The sequence below is a fragment of the Castanea sativa genome, chromosome 4 (genome assembly GCF_040712315.1).
Source record: "Castanea sativa cultivar Marrone di Chiusa Pesio chromosome 4, ASM4071231v1".
Classification (NCBI taxonomy): Eukaryota; Viridiplantae; Streptophyta; class Magnoliopsida; order Fagales; family Fagaceae; genus Castanea; species Castanea sativa.
Window position 1 is genome coordinate 35,083,891 of NC_134016.1, and position 15,093 is coordinate 35,098,983.

The 15,093-nt window shown below is 36.9% G+C and overlaps 1 protein-coding gene across 5 annotated transcripts; it reads left to right on the forward strand.

Annotated features, from left to right (window-relative positions):
* The first annotated feature begins 2,422 nt into the window (after positions 1 to 2,422).
* LOC142630558 (uncharacterized) lies at positions 2,423 to 14,318 on the forward strand. Of its 5 annotated transcripts, none has more exons than XM_075804563.1 (11): positions 2,423 to 2,562; positions 6,170 to 6,233; positions 6,344 to 6,592; positions 6,787 to 9,416; positions 9,565 to 9,617; positions 9,675 to 9,767; positions 10,057 to 12,009; positions 12,237 to 12,300; positions 12,397 to 12,644; positions 12,768 to 12,875; positions 14,054 to 14,318. In XM_075804563.1, exons 3-11 carry the CDS (start codon positions 6,400 to 6,402, stop codon positions 14,280 to 14,282), a joined length of 5,571 nt encoding a protein of 1,856 aa, XP_075660678.1. In that variant the 5' UTR covers positions 2,423 to 2,562; positions 6,170 to 6,233; positions 6,344 to 6,399; the 3' UTR covers positions 14,283 to 14,318. The 5 variants fall into 5 exon arrangements, with proteins under 5 accessions (XP_075660678.1, XP_075660679.1, XP_075660675.1 ...); XM_075804564.1 differs by having other exon boundaries at positions 9,586 to 9,617; XM_075804560.1 differs by having other exon boundaries at positions 9,565 to 9,767.
* The last annotated feature ends 775 nt before the right edge of the window (positions 14,319 to 15,093 follow it).

Sequence of the window (15,093 nt, forward strand, 5' to 3'; positions counted from 1 at the left end):
AATAATAATCATAATCATAATAATAATAATAAAGAAAGGAAAATCTTGTTTTTTTCATAAATAATGAATGTACTAAAGAGTTCTAACTCCTAACAACAAAAACCACAATTGTTGCTACCAAAAAAAAAAAAAAAACCACAATTGTCTTTTCTTCTAAAATAATAAATAAAAGCATTGTATCTCTAACAGTAATCCATTTGCTGGATATGGATAACAATTTGTGGTCTCTCTACTGGTCATACTTAAGAAATTGAAACTTCAAATGCAAAATAAATAAATAAATAAATAAATAAATAAATAAATAAAAAGGTTTTATTTATGAAAAGAAAAAAAAGGCTTAAGGAGAATAAATTATATATTTTCAATATCATATATCTTGAATACACTTTGCTTTAATGAGCTACAAGGAGTAATAAAAAAAATGATGCATTAGTCAGTAGTATAAATACAAGATATATATATTTAAAAAAAAATTAGGGGGGTCTTGAACTTAATTTTGTATATATCATTATATTTTTATTATTTTATATAAAAAAATATATATATTGGAAGGAGATGAGGGTTTTCAAAAGCCAATGGGGCCATGGTCCCCTAGCCCTCTAAAAAGGGTGAACTCATCTTCCATCCACCTAGGTATGGAACAAGAATTTAATTTTTGGGGGGATAAAACATGAACGACCCACATTTTTAAGATTCAAGAATGAAATTATACTAAGATTTAAGACTAAATATATTGGGAAAAAAATGAAATTAAGAACCAATGAGAGTTAAATAAATATAAACAAAAGAAAAGAGACAACATTTTAAAAAATAAAATAAAGAGACAACATAATTATTTCGCAATATATTTTGAATCAATCATTTATCAAAATGGATATGGGCATTCTTCAAAATCTCAAAAATAATATATGATTTCTTATCTACCAAATCAGCAATAAGTTATCTTTCAATGTATAAAATTAACTACTACTACAGAAAATCATCTTCACTTTTTTAAAAACAAGCCTAGTTTTGATAATATTTCAAACTAAAAATGCTTGTTTTGTAGTTGTAGAATTAAGAATATGCATAAACACAATCACACCAAAAAAGTTTCATCTATCACATATTATCTTAAGTTTAGCTAAAAAAAAAAAATTATCTTAATATTTGTAACATACTTAAAGTGAGCCACAAGGTGGAAGCACCTCGCATTACACATGACACTTACTTATATGTACTTATATGGTGTGAGCATGACATGTAAGATATATCTTTTATTATACTAGTTGGTAACTTGTTTGATGCAAAAAAATGTTTGTAAGAAAATAATTTGCATGTAATAAAATAATAATTCAAATTAGATAATTTGAAAAAAGATTGAACGTGCTTTAATTGTAGTTTATAAAAGACCTAATGTAATTGCATAATAATTTGTTTACTGTTAGAATGTTTTAGTCCAATAAAATTTGCAATAAATGAATCATAATTGGTTTGAACATAATGTAACAAGTTCCTTCTCAAAAAAAAAAAAAAAATGTAACAAGTTAACATTTGCTTTTTTATAAGGGAAGTTACATTTATTTTAATGGTTCGAACATACATGTAACAAGTTGACATTTGTTTTTTATTTTTTATTTTTGAAGGAAAGTTAACATTCATTGTAATTGGTTTGAACATACATGTAACAAGTTAACATTTGTTTTTATTTTTTTTAAGGAAAGTTAACATTCATTATGGCTTTGAAAAGAGTAATAAGAAACGTACAATATTTCTAATATATTATCGTCCAATTAGATTAAATATAATTTTAATAATTGAATCAAAGGTACATTAGTCGATTTAAATGATAGTTTAATGATAATGATATCATTTTTAATATTCTATGTTTGTGGCTTGAATTTTTAACTTCAGCTCTCCCACTGTCGACCTATTAAAAAAAAGGGCACACTCGAGGAAGCTTCTATACCCTCCTCCAATCTAAATAGTGAAGAAAAGGTAGAAGAAAAAAAAATTGACCAAGCAAATGTAAAAAGTAAAAGATTTTTATTTTTCAAACTTTATAAGACAATCTCTTTAAAAAGTCACCCAAAATTCTTTCAAATCAACGGTTAGCACAAATCCAATCCAATCACACAAAATACAGTTCCCCACACTATATTACTCCCATCCAAAACTTGGCCTCACTGACACGTGGCAGAATTTGATTGGGCAACCACCTAATTCTCTCTCTACCCTCAACAACTCTTCACATGCCCCTTCGTATAGCAAGGCAAAACGCTTTCCTTTTACCAAGGAACCAAACCCGCTTCAGCTTCGGATCCGATCCACCCGGGTCGTCAACCGAACCAATTAGCCTCGGTCCGAACCTGAGTTTTGTTCCTCAGTTCGTTGAAAATTTCGCACTATTTCGATCACTTTATCTCTCTCTCTCTCTCTCGCTGAGCTCACAAAGACACACCCATTTCTCTCTCTCTATCGCTCGCTCTCTCTCTCTCTCTTCGATTCAAACCCTAGCGCTCTGCAATCACACACTATCGGAGGATCGGTGCAGAGCTTCAATGGAGTCCGCTCAGCTTCACTGTAAGTTCAAACCTCCTCTTTCCTCTCTCTAAAAACCCTAATTTTCTCTCTCTCTCTCTCTTTGGGGGGCCATTTTTCATTTCGAAGAAAAGAAAAAACAAATCTATGCTAGGGTTTTGTGGTTTAGGCTTGGGCAGCTCTCTCGCAGCTCGTATTGTAGTTTTCGCTTCGCTTTGTTGATTTAATCACTGGTTTTTCAGTTCGAATTGTGGTGTTGTGTTCTCGATCTTGTGCTTTTTTCGGGGTACAGCTGTGAGATTCTGAGAAAATTTTTTTGGCTCCAATTTCTGTTTGGGTGCTCTGAAAATGGAGGAAAAGGGAAAGGAATTGAAATTTGAGGATTGTGTATTTTGTTTGTCGTTTTTGTTTGTTAGAAAATGGAACTTATAGTTTTGCTAGGCTTAGTTACACTTTTTGAAAGAGAAAAGTGTTTGTTTTTGGGGGCTTTTCCGGTTCTGAATTTCTAAAAGTTTAGCATTAAATTATTTATTTGGCCTTTTGTGGTTCTTTCTCTGTGGCATACATTCACTGAATAACCAAATGGAGAAGATGGGTTATTGTGTCAGATTTGGGCTGGAGCATATATTTCATATTTGCTTCTGTTTGTGGGTGTTGGATGTTAGTGGTAGGAGGATTCTGATGACTTGGGTATCGAGGCATTAGCAACTTCTTGATGGTTGTATGGCCTGAATGTCATTTATTCTACTTTTTTCTTTTTGATTTTGATATGTCTTTCATATTTAACAAGGGTCAAATGCACACACCTTCCTGGTAATTAACATCTGGCACTTAGTCATCAATTTTTTGATGATCCATAGCTTCAGATGTATACTTCACTTGCACTTGGACTCACTGGCAACAAGAGAATTTTTTAAGTAGACTAATGATGTGCGGCTTTAGTAAAGCTTAGATCTATATTGAGTTTTAATGTAAAGAAAATGCCTGATTAGATGTGTTATGTACATGAAGATTATTTTCGACAGAATTTAGTGAAGATAGGAAAAATGAAAAAGAAAATTATACCAGGAAAAGGAAATTTTATATGAATGAGAAAATCATTTTGCATAGACTTGTCAAGAATGAATGAGAAAATCATTAGTGTTCCAACAAGATACTAAAGGAACTTTATGACCATGTGATGTCTATACCCATTGGCTCTAACTGTTCTAGTTGCTTTCTAGAGTTTACTAAAATGTGGTCAAAGTTCTTATGGGGTGATAAATAAATAAAAATTTCTTTTGGGGTGATAGGCATAGACAATCTTTAGGATGGCTAATTCAAGATAAGTGTGAACGTTAATGAAGCAAATGTGCTGTATGGTTAGGCAGTGGAGGATGGTTTGGAGGTGGGATGGCATGATAAATTCAATTAGTGTCTGTGCTTGGATGGGATGTTTCAAATGTTGAGTTTGTGACCCAATTTGATTCTTGGTTTGGATGGAACTCGGGTGTTTCTAAAAAGCAGATTTGTTCCATCATTTTTTTTTTGATAGGTAAGAAAAATACTAATCCATTAAAGAAATGACGTACTTAAAGAGAATATGTACAGATTCATTCCATCATTCAAAGGGTGATAGAATTATCCTGACCTTTTCCAACTTAGACAGGAGGTTGTTGGGAGGGCCTTAATGGCAGTGGTTGGTAACCTGTTTACTGCTGATAATTAAGTGAATCTAGAATGGCAAGCAGGTATGGTCAGATTACATTGTAGTTTGCTTTCTCTTTATTATATTTTTAATAAGAAATATCAAGAGTCTCGTAGCTCAACTGGTTGACACATCTTGGTCTTTTTAATGGAGATATCTAGGGTTCAAATCCCCCTCCTCCAACTATTGAATTAAGAAAAAAAGATAAAATGCTGTTGTTTTGTTCTATTACTGTTGAAAGTCTTTTTGCTACCATGGTGTTTGTAGAGTCATTGGCTGTGTAATCAAAGATAATCATAGATTTCTTTCAATGTAATTGTGATGTTTTTATGTCAATGAGAAAAATATCCTTGATGGTGTAAAGTTTTTGTGTGAAAGCACATTCAATCAAGGAAGAAAGACTTGGGAAGGGGGTGTAGCAAGGAAGAGGGAATGATGTTGGGCAGCCCTTAAAATTAGAAATTAAGGAATGACTATGAACAATATTGGTGGGTTAGCACTTCTGTTAGTTTTTATGAAGGGAAAATTAGAATTTAGTTTGTAAATAGAATAAAATTAGATTGGATTTTATTTTAGTTACGTGCTTAAATTGGAGGCATACAGAATAGGGTTTGTGGTCAGTGTGGTAGGCTTTCTGAAATAAAATTGGACTTACGGATGAATTAAATGTGGGTGAAGAGTTTGCACAACACTGTGAGCAATTACAATAAAATAGGGTAAATCACTTATCAAAAAAAAAAGAGAGGGTAAATTACATTTAAACCCTATAGGTTAGAGGTGTTTACAAATTAGACCCTGCACTCTTACAAGTTTCAAATTAACCCTGTACTTTAAAAAATTTTCAAGTGAAGCCATAAACCCATTACGTGTGAAGCCATTAATGGAAAATGCTTAATCAAAACAATGTTGTGTGGCTTGGAGTGAAGTGATGTTCACATGTAATTGGCATGTGTTAAAATATCCACATGACATTGTTTTATTTAAGCATTTTCTGTTGACGATGTCACTGTAAATGGGTTTATGGTTTGAATTGCAACGATTTTTATAAAAAAAAGGTTTAATTTTAGACTTCTGAAAATGTGGGCTTAATGTGAAACTACCTAAAACTATGGGGTTTGAAATATATTTTTCCCAAATAAATGTGGAGAGAGAGAGAGAGAGAGAGAGAACTTTAGAGTTTCACTAAGGGAAAAAGGGGACTTACAGATAATCATTGGAATCTCAACATTGAGATTAGAGTAAAACTCTTTACCTATATATATAGAAAAAGGAGATAAGAGTAGAACTTTGTGTTGATGTGTCATTAATTAAACTTTTTACTTGAAAGAAGCAAAAGTGACAAAATGGAATTTTTTTACTGTAAAAAATCTTGTTTAAATGAGGAAAAGACTTTCTAGTTACTAATTAAGACCCTTTCTTGATCAAAAGAATACTAAGACATTGTGAAATAGCAACAAATAAACATCAAACTTCAATAACCAAAAAAATGTAAGTACATAAAACTGCTAAAATACACATGCTATTGTAAATCCAAAGAGAATGGAAACAAGTAAATTCAACCACATTTCACCAGAAATATTAAGGACACCATTTCATTACATGACTAAGCATATAGAACTTAAACAAAAGAACATAAGACAAATAATTTTTTGCTTGTGTATTCACTATTTAAGGGAATCTATTTTGGTAAAGTGAGACAACTTTTTGAATAGTCACTTGTATGCACAAACTTTCTTCTTCATCTTTGTCATCATTGCCATCATCTCCTCCCCCTCTATCATCTGATATGGAGGAAAAAGGAGTATAATGAAGTACCTTAGATGACTTCTGACTTTTTTTTTTTGGTTGATAAGATGATGAGTTGTGACTTGATATGACTTCTTGCATAAATTATTGGTAAGTTTTATTCTGTCAAATCAGACCACTCAAGATTCATTGTTATGCTGGACCGTTTGTATGCAGGATAAGTTTTGAGGTGGGAGTGTGGCAGTTGGTAACTTGGAATGACTAAATGTACAAGAAAGAGGTGTGGTATTTTTTTTAAAAAAAACTTGATTGTATATGTAGAAATTTCATACCGTTCTATGATGGAATTGTTGGATATGGTAATCTTGAACTTTATTCATATTTCTTTAGGTAAATTTTATCCTCGCAAAATTATAGTTGCTGAATATTTGTGGGCTGGATCATCTATGCCTGGCAACGAAGTTGGAGACAGGGTCCACAATTTCTTTGGCCAAGAGAACTTGTCACAGGCCCAGCATCATTCACAGGCTATTCATGGGAACTGGCCTGGGTTAAATAACAATCTGTTGGCTGGAAACCAAAGACAGATTGGTGCGTCTTTTATTTCCAATTTAAAGAATTACAATGTACAGCAATCAGGTATTAATTAGTTAATCTCTTGATTCATTATTTTCTATTGACTTGTATGGTATTGCATAGAGTATCTTCCAACGGCTGAATGAACTTCTGTTTCCATTCCCTTTTTGTACTATTATAAAATGTAGGATCTCATGATCTATGGTTAAGCTCTGTTACCTGCTATTAATCATACTGCTCTGTTCTTTTGATTTTAGGAGAGTCTGAGAGGGGAGATGGAAGTCAGTCTTCACGAGTGCCACATGGTTTCAACTTAACACATTCAAATCAGAGGCCTGAGTTTGGAAGAAATTTGTCTCAGAACCAACAGACAACTTTGAATGGCTATGTGCAAGGGCATCATATTTTCCAGACAAGGCAGAATGAAGCGAACTTTTTGGGAGTGGATACAGAACCTGATCGGAATAATTTGACATCAAGAGGCATATCTACTCTTGAGTCACATCGGGGGGGTCCTGAGCTTAGTAAGAAAAATTCATCAAGGCTGGAAGCTTCTGAATCTCCAGTTAATTTTGATTTTTTTGGCCAACAGCAAATGAGTGGCCAGCAGCCTGGCATGCTGCAATCTTTGCCAAGGCAGCAGCCGGGGATCAATGAAATGCAGCTACTACAGCAACAATTAATGCTCACACAAATGCAAGAACTTCAGAGGCAGCAACAACTTCAGCAACTAGAGGCAAGGCAGCAAAGTTCTATAAATCAGGTTTCCTCTCTCCCAAAACAGACAGCTCCCAACCATTCAGCAGCCCTAATCAATGGTATTCCTATAAATGAGGCATCTAATTATCCATGGCCACCGGAGCTTGTGGCTGGTCACCCAAACTGGCTGCAGCGTGGTGCATCTCCAGTTATGCAAGGATCTTCTACTGGACATATGTTATCCCCTGAGCAAGGCCAGGCACTACGTCTGACGGGATCCGTTCCTCAACAGGTTGATCAATCTCTTTATGGGGTTCCTGTTTCTAGCACAAGAAGCACTCCAAGTCAAAATTTTCATGTTCAAATGGATAAGCCTGCATTGCAGCAGGTATCAGCTGGTGGTAATTCCTTTTCAGGTCATCAATATGCTACATTTCCTGGTCAGGTTAGCATGCCAGATGAAACTCTGGCTTCCAGACAAGACTTTCAAGGGAAAAATATGTTTGGCCCTGCTGCTGGTCAAGGTTTAAACAGTGGACTTAATTTGGAAAACTCGCAGCAAGTGAATCCCCAGCAAAGAAATGCATCCATGCAAGAATTTGGTGGGAGGCAAGAGCTAGCTGGATCTTCAGAAACGTCACAAGAGAAAACACTGATGCAGGTTGCGCCTTCACAGAGCGTCTCTTCCTTAGATCCAACTGAAGAAAAGATTTTGTTTGGTTCTGATGACAATCTGTGGGATTCCTTTGGCAAGAGCACAGGGGGCTTAAATATGTTGGATGGTACAGATTATTTTAACGGACTTCCTTCACTGCAAAGTGGGAGTTGGAGTGCTCTTATGCAGTCTGCTGTAGCTGAAACTTCTAGTGCTGATATAGGGCTTCAGGAAGAGTGGAGTGGCCCAACGTTTGGGAACAGTGGACCTCCAGCTGGGGCTCAGCAGTCCTTAACCCTTAGTGATGGTAGCAAACAGCCAGTCTGGGCTGATAATAACTTGCAGACTGCTTCGACAATGAATTCTAGACCTTTTCCCCATCCTGATGATGCCAATAGGCCCACTACAAGTACAAATTTTTTTAAAGTTCCAGGAATTCAGCAATCAGGGCCCAAAAATTTACATCAACAGGGTGATGGGTTGCAGAATAGTTCTTCTCATAGAACTATTCCACAGTTTCAGGAAGAAGGAAACAGATGGTTGGATCGTAGCCCTCTACAAAAGCATCTTGCTGAAGGTAGCCATCTTTTTGGAAATGTTGTTCAGTCTTCAGGTGTTGAAATAAATCCCAAGAGTAATTCAGGTTCTTGGACCCATCAGCAAAACTTATCTTCTTACAATAGTGGTGGCCAGCCACACAATAGACCAAACGGTTGGAACTTTACTGAATCTTTGTCACCTGATAGTGGTGCTTTGAAACATCATGATAATGAAAAATCATCTCAATTGACTCAGGCTAGTGATCATAAGGGGGCTACACATGAGGAAGTTGGTCATGGTGCTGTTATATGGAAGACTGATTCTGTTCCTAATTCATCTGTTGAACTAGAACAGGCAAAATCTGGAGGTAGCCTGCAGGTCTACAGGGAAGATTCAATTTCTAATAGTGTTACTGCAGCACCTAATTTAAGCACTTCAAGGGCCAACCAGGAAAGAAGCCAACAGCTTCAAAACAATCATAATCGTAATTTCTGGAAAGATGTTGATTCTCCAGGAAACTCTAAAGGAAGTGAGGTTCCAGGGAAATATCAGCACCATCTCGATAAGAGCCCTCAAATTTTGGAGTCATCAGGAACTAATGGCTTGGACAAGGGAGCAGTTGAAATGCATGAAACGGAGAACTCGAGAAAAAGAGAGAACTCAAGTGATAGTTTTCGCTCTAACATGTCTCATCATACTTCCAGTGGTGGTTTGAGAGAGAATGTTTGGTTAGATGCTAGTGATTCCCGAACTGGGGGCAAACAAAAGGTATCTATTCAGGCTAATCGAAAACCTGGAGCTCGCAGATTCCAGTATCATCCAATGGGGGATGTGGATGTTGATGCGGATCCTTTGTATGGCCCAAGAGGTAATGTGAATCCACAGGCCATGGCTCAGCAGGTTTCTCAAGGATTGAGAGCCCAAGAACAGGTGTATATTGGCCAGTCAAGATTTGCTGGTCACACAGATAGAAATTCTATGGAATTGGAGAAGGTGATCATTAGGCTTTACTATATTTGAGAATTGTGGCATTGGCAAAATTTTGTTTTTGTTGGTGTTTTTCTATAACTAAATTTTAATGTTTTGAATTCCTAAGAATTATAGAAGATTACTTGATGCTGTATCATTTAAAATTTCACAGGGCCGTTTACCTGGTTTTCAGGGTGACACAAAAGGCTTAGATGAGATGCCTTCGAAAAGTATGCATCCTGGGTATCTTCCTAATTCGTCTGCTCCCTTTGACAAGTCTGTGAAAAGTATGCATCCTGGGTATCTTCCTAATTCGTCTGCTCCCTTTGACAAGTCTGTGGGTAATTATTCCCCTAACAAGAGAGCTTCATCAAGGTAGTTGAATATTTAAAAGTAGCTGTTCCTCTTGTGGCATTGGTATTTTATAAATTTAATTTTTTATGTTATTGGTTGAATTTTTTCTTTAGTTATTATTCATTAATTGTTTAGTAGCTTTTATATGTTAGATACTGCGATGATACATGTTTGCCCACAGCATATTTGCATTTTTCTTTTCACCGAATGACTACTAATGTGTTTCTTGTTTACATTTTTATACTTCTCTTTCTGCTTTTTTCCCTGTTTTGAGTTGAATTATATCCTTTGGTTTTTATGATGCATGCAGTCAAAATATGCTTGAGCTTCTTCACAAGGTGGATCAATCAAATGAACTTGGCATCAGAACACATAATAGCTCTTCTGACCAGTATATGTCTTCTGAGATGCCTGAAGCGGAAACTTCTGATGGATCTGTTGGTCATCTTCAGCAAAATCCGTCTTCTGCAACTCAAGGTTTTGGTTTACAGTTAGCCCCTCCATCTCAAAGGTTGCCAATTCCTGACCGTGCCATGTCTTCCCAGAGCTCCTCACAAACAGTAATTGGTTCAGCTCATGTTGCTTCTGGGACTGGAGATAAGGGTAATGCGTGGTTGTCTTCCGCAGCCTCTGTTCAATCTTTGCCATCTTCCTGTGAATCATCTCAGGGTGAATTTAGGAATAATGTTTCTGTTAGTTTAGGACAACCTAGCAATAAACCCTCACATTACAATGTTCAGGGAAATTTTTCTTCAGCTTTCACATCTGGTTCTCCTTTCTCAAGAAGTCATCTGCAGGGTCAGCACATTGCAAGTGGACAAGTATTGTCGAATCAATCTGTGAACATATCTTTAGATAGGATTGCTTCCCAATCAAAACAGAGAGATGAATCTGGGGAGAGAGCTCAAGCTGTTCAATCTGCACTGGCATCGGCACCAGATATGTCTACAAGTACTCCACAAAATAACCTTACTTGTTCTGCAGAGATGTCCCGGCCTAGTGGTGCAGACCAAACCCATTCAAGAGATCCAGGCCAACAAACCCCGGCTTTGGAAGCCATGCCAGTCTCTCTGCCTTCTGTTACACCTGGCATGTCTCAACCGGGTGCCTTTTCAAAAATGCAACCTAATGTCTGGAATAGTGTTTCTACCCAGCAACGATTATTAGGTGTTCATCCATCCAAGGCTCCTGCAAATTTTTTTAGGACTCACTTTCAGCCAGATAACAATTCTGGATCTCTAAAGCTTGATGGTCAAGATGCCCAGAAACGAGGGAATGGTCCATCTGGATTCAGTGCAAGTTCTATAAATTCTCAAGCCTTTGCTGGGAAAGAGCAGCCTATGAAAGGAAGCCCTGGGCAGCAAGTTTCAGCTGAGAATATTGATCCTGTTGAAAAGGCATCAAGTGTTTCACAGGGGAAGGAATCTGCTGCAAAGCATGTTTCTGATTCATCTCATTCAAATGCTGCTGCTACCCAAAGAGAAATTGCAGATTTTGGCAGTACTTTAAACCAAAATAATGTTATGAATCAAAATTACTCCTTATTGCATCAAGTACAAGCCATGAAAGGTGCCGAGATCGATCCAAGTAATCGTAGTGTGAAGAGATTTAAAGGTCCAGATGGTGGTGTGGATGTGCAACAGGTAGCACCTAAAGGAGGACAGCAATTATCATATGGATACAATAGCATGACAAGAGATGCATCAATTGATAATAGTGCAGGTCCATCTGGAGATTCTAAGATGCTAAGCTTTTCAGCTAAGCCAGGGGAAAGTCGGGATATGAATGCATCTTCTCAGGATATGCTTGCATTTACACAGAACAATTCTCATAATTTATCCAGTAATAATGCTACTGCTGTTCGAGCTGAGCATTCTCAGATTAGTCCTCAGATGGCACCATCATGGTTTGACCAGTATGGAACCTTTAAAAATGGACAGATGCTGCCAACATATGATGTGCGGAAAAAGGCTTTGGAGCAGCCTTTCATTATTGGAAAGCCATCTGACAGTTTGCTTGCTCATAATTCTGTGGAGCAAGTTAATGCTGCTGCCGATGCTAGTCATCCTGGTAATGTCCAGCAAAGTTCTACCTCCACATCAATGGCAAATGATCAGTTCTCATCCCCTCATTTATTGCCTCCTGATGTCCCTGATCAAAGCCTGGTTGTTGTGAGACCCAAGAAGCGTAAAAGTGCTACGTCGGAACTTATACCATGGCATAAGGAACTAACAGAGGGTCCCCAAAGGCTCCAGAATATCAGGTGTTTGGCCTATATGGTTCTTCTAGTCTATTAACTTTTCTAATCCACTATCTATTGACTTACACGTCTCTTTCTGTTTTATTCTGAATTTAAATTTTGGTCAGTTAATTCTATCAAATTTATTTTTTACATTGATTGCTTTATTATGTTAGCTTATTTTTTGACATGCATGTTGGCCCCCACCCCCGGCTGATTTGTTTATTCTTTTTTAATTAACATTTGCAAAGTTCTACATTTTACAGCACGGCAGAATTAATCTGGGCCCAAGCAGCAAATCGACTGATTGAGAAGGTCTGTTAGGCAGTCTCTCTGACTGTAGCCTGATATTATGTTTTTCCTGTGTTTGTGGTTCTTTGAGAGTTCTAATTGCTTCATATTTGATGACAGGTGGAAGATGAAGCTGAAGTAGTTGAAGATGGACTCCAGATGCTTAGGCTGAAAAGAAGGCTTATTTTGACAAAGCAGCTTATGCAGCAACTGCTTCGCCCTCCTCCAGCAGCCCTTCTATCTGCAGATGCTAGCTCACACTATGAGAGTGTGGCTTACTTTGTTGCTAGATCAGCCTTAGGGGATGCATGCAGTGCAACCTTTTGCTCTGGAAGGGATACCCTTTTGCCTCTTGACAACAGAAACCTGTAAGAATTGCTCTAGAAGTCATTTGGAATTTTTTATATGTGCCTATACTGGATAACATTTTTTATTTATGAATTTATATGATTCCATACTTAATAATATTAAGTTCTGAAATTTGCTTTTAGCCTGTCCGAGAAGCTTAGAACATCTGGGAGAATTGATGATCGATACTTCGCGAAGGTTGTGGAAGACTTTATTGGCGAAGTGAGGAAGCTGGAAAATGATCTGTTGAGGTAGCTTTCTGGCCTTTGTGTGTGTGTGTGTATCCTCCACCACAAAGTGCCCCCCCCCCCCCCCCAAAACCGCTAGCATATCACCATATCTGAGTCTTTCCCTGTTTTGACTTGTTTATGAATCTTTTCATGCTACAATGTCCTTTACAAGGTTTCTCTATCATGCAACAAGGCATTCCTTTAGTGTCATCTGAAAGTGACAAGTCATTGGAGTTAAGGATTCATGGTTATCTTCTTTCAAAGTAAAAAGAATGTTTCCATTAATGAAGCAGCTTGGTATAAATTAATTCTCCTGGCAGAATCTGAGTAGTTTGGAATTTTGGATAAAGCTTTTCTGAGTATCATCCTTTGCACTTTTACTTTGCTTCCTAGCTTTATCCCCCATGGTGATAGATATTGAGGAGCATTTAATGTTTATAGATATTGAGGAGCATTAAACTTGAGCTCCTAGTAGATTGTGTTGTTTCTTGTTTGCAATGTGCTAATTTTGTCCCAAAATAGATCTTTAGCATATTGGAACTAGAAGGGATTGCATATGCCTTGTGCTCTTACATTGTTTAAGATAGAGACATTCATGAATTGGGAGTAACTGAGGTAAGGATGTTCGGATGGCTGATAGAGAACAACTTCTAACACCTTAAATATGTTAGAATGTATTTTTCACTGGTATCATTTTTAGATGCAAGCTTCTTGATTTTTGCCTTCAGTCAATGAATGAAGTTTGTTAGTTACGACACCCAAAGAATGATCTCAATTACATTGCATTCTCCCAGAAAACTTCTACAGTCAGTTTGATAATAATCTTCAGGGTAAAGGGAGGTTTTTTTTTAGTTTTATTTTTTTATTTTTTTATTTTGGGGGGGGGGGGGGGGAGGTTTGTGGAGGTAGGGGGATTTGATTATGCATATGGAGAATACTAGATGCTTTTGGGCAATGAGCTTTAGCTTAGATGGCACTTCTTCCTTCCATAATGGTGGGATGGAGGGTAAGGTTACCCATTGTACGTGTAATTTACCAATATAAGGAAAATAAGAAAAGAAAATGCTTTTGTTGTTGTTGGTTTGTTTGTTATTGTCATATATTTTATTGGTTGTCTGTTGTTGCTGCTCTTATTATGGTATTTAGTGCGTTGTCTCTCTCTCTCTCATATTTTCTATTGCTTCCTCTTGATGATTCAGACTGGAGAATAAAGCCTCAATATTAGACTTGAGAGTGGAATGCCAGGATCTGGAGAAGTTTTCTGTCATCAATCGTTTTGCTAAATTCCATGGCCGGGGGCAAGTTGATGGTGCCGAGACCTCAGCGTCCTCCGATACAGCTACAAATGCCCAGAAACCCCAAAGATATGTTACTGCACTCCCAATGCCTAGGAATCTCCCAGACAGGGTACAATGTCTTTCACTTTGATCATTAATTAATTGATTTTTTCCTCTTTTTGATCAATTGTCTCCACGTCCCTCATGCTTCTCTGGTCCATTTTCTTTCAACTTATATAATGGCACTTACTTCGACAAAATAGAACAACAGGATTGGGATTGTAGGAGAAGAATGGATAGTAGAATGTCTCCTTTAAATCGATGGAGGCTTTTAGATCTTTGCAATCTAGGCCATTGATGTCGTTCTTGTGAAATATAAGTTGCTCCTTATAGTTAAGAAAGGAACTTCCCGGTCATTTTTTCAGTAACTGGGGAGGACAGAAGCAGTCTGGTTTTCCAGCTCCTATAATTCCAGGTAATAATATGAATCGTTCCTAAGTTTTGGAGCATGAGTTTCCATTCAGAAATTGGGTTTCTGTTAAAAGTAGAAAAGTGGGGGAGAGTGGGCCGGGATTTCCAATTTTACTGCAAAGATTAGGCAGTTAAACTGTTATATATTTAATCTGACTTGTTCATACTACTACTTAAAAATAGTGATTCTTTTTGTCTGAAATTCAGCTTAAAATTATAGAAATGGTGGCCAAATGATCTGAATGGTTCATGGAAACCCTATTTTCAGTTGTCTGGAGCTACCTCCATTTGGGTTAAGGTGCCCTATCTTGTTTAGATGTATTATTGTGCCCGACTTGCTTTAGTTTAAGAGACTGGTACCTCCTGGTGTTTTCAATGGAGATAGAATCCCCCTCTTCCCAATTTTTGTAACTAATTATACTTGCATAAAAAAAGAAAAAGAAAAGAAGCTTAAGTTAGATAACGGTGGTAGGAAATGCTGCCGTTAGATG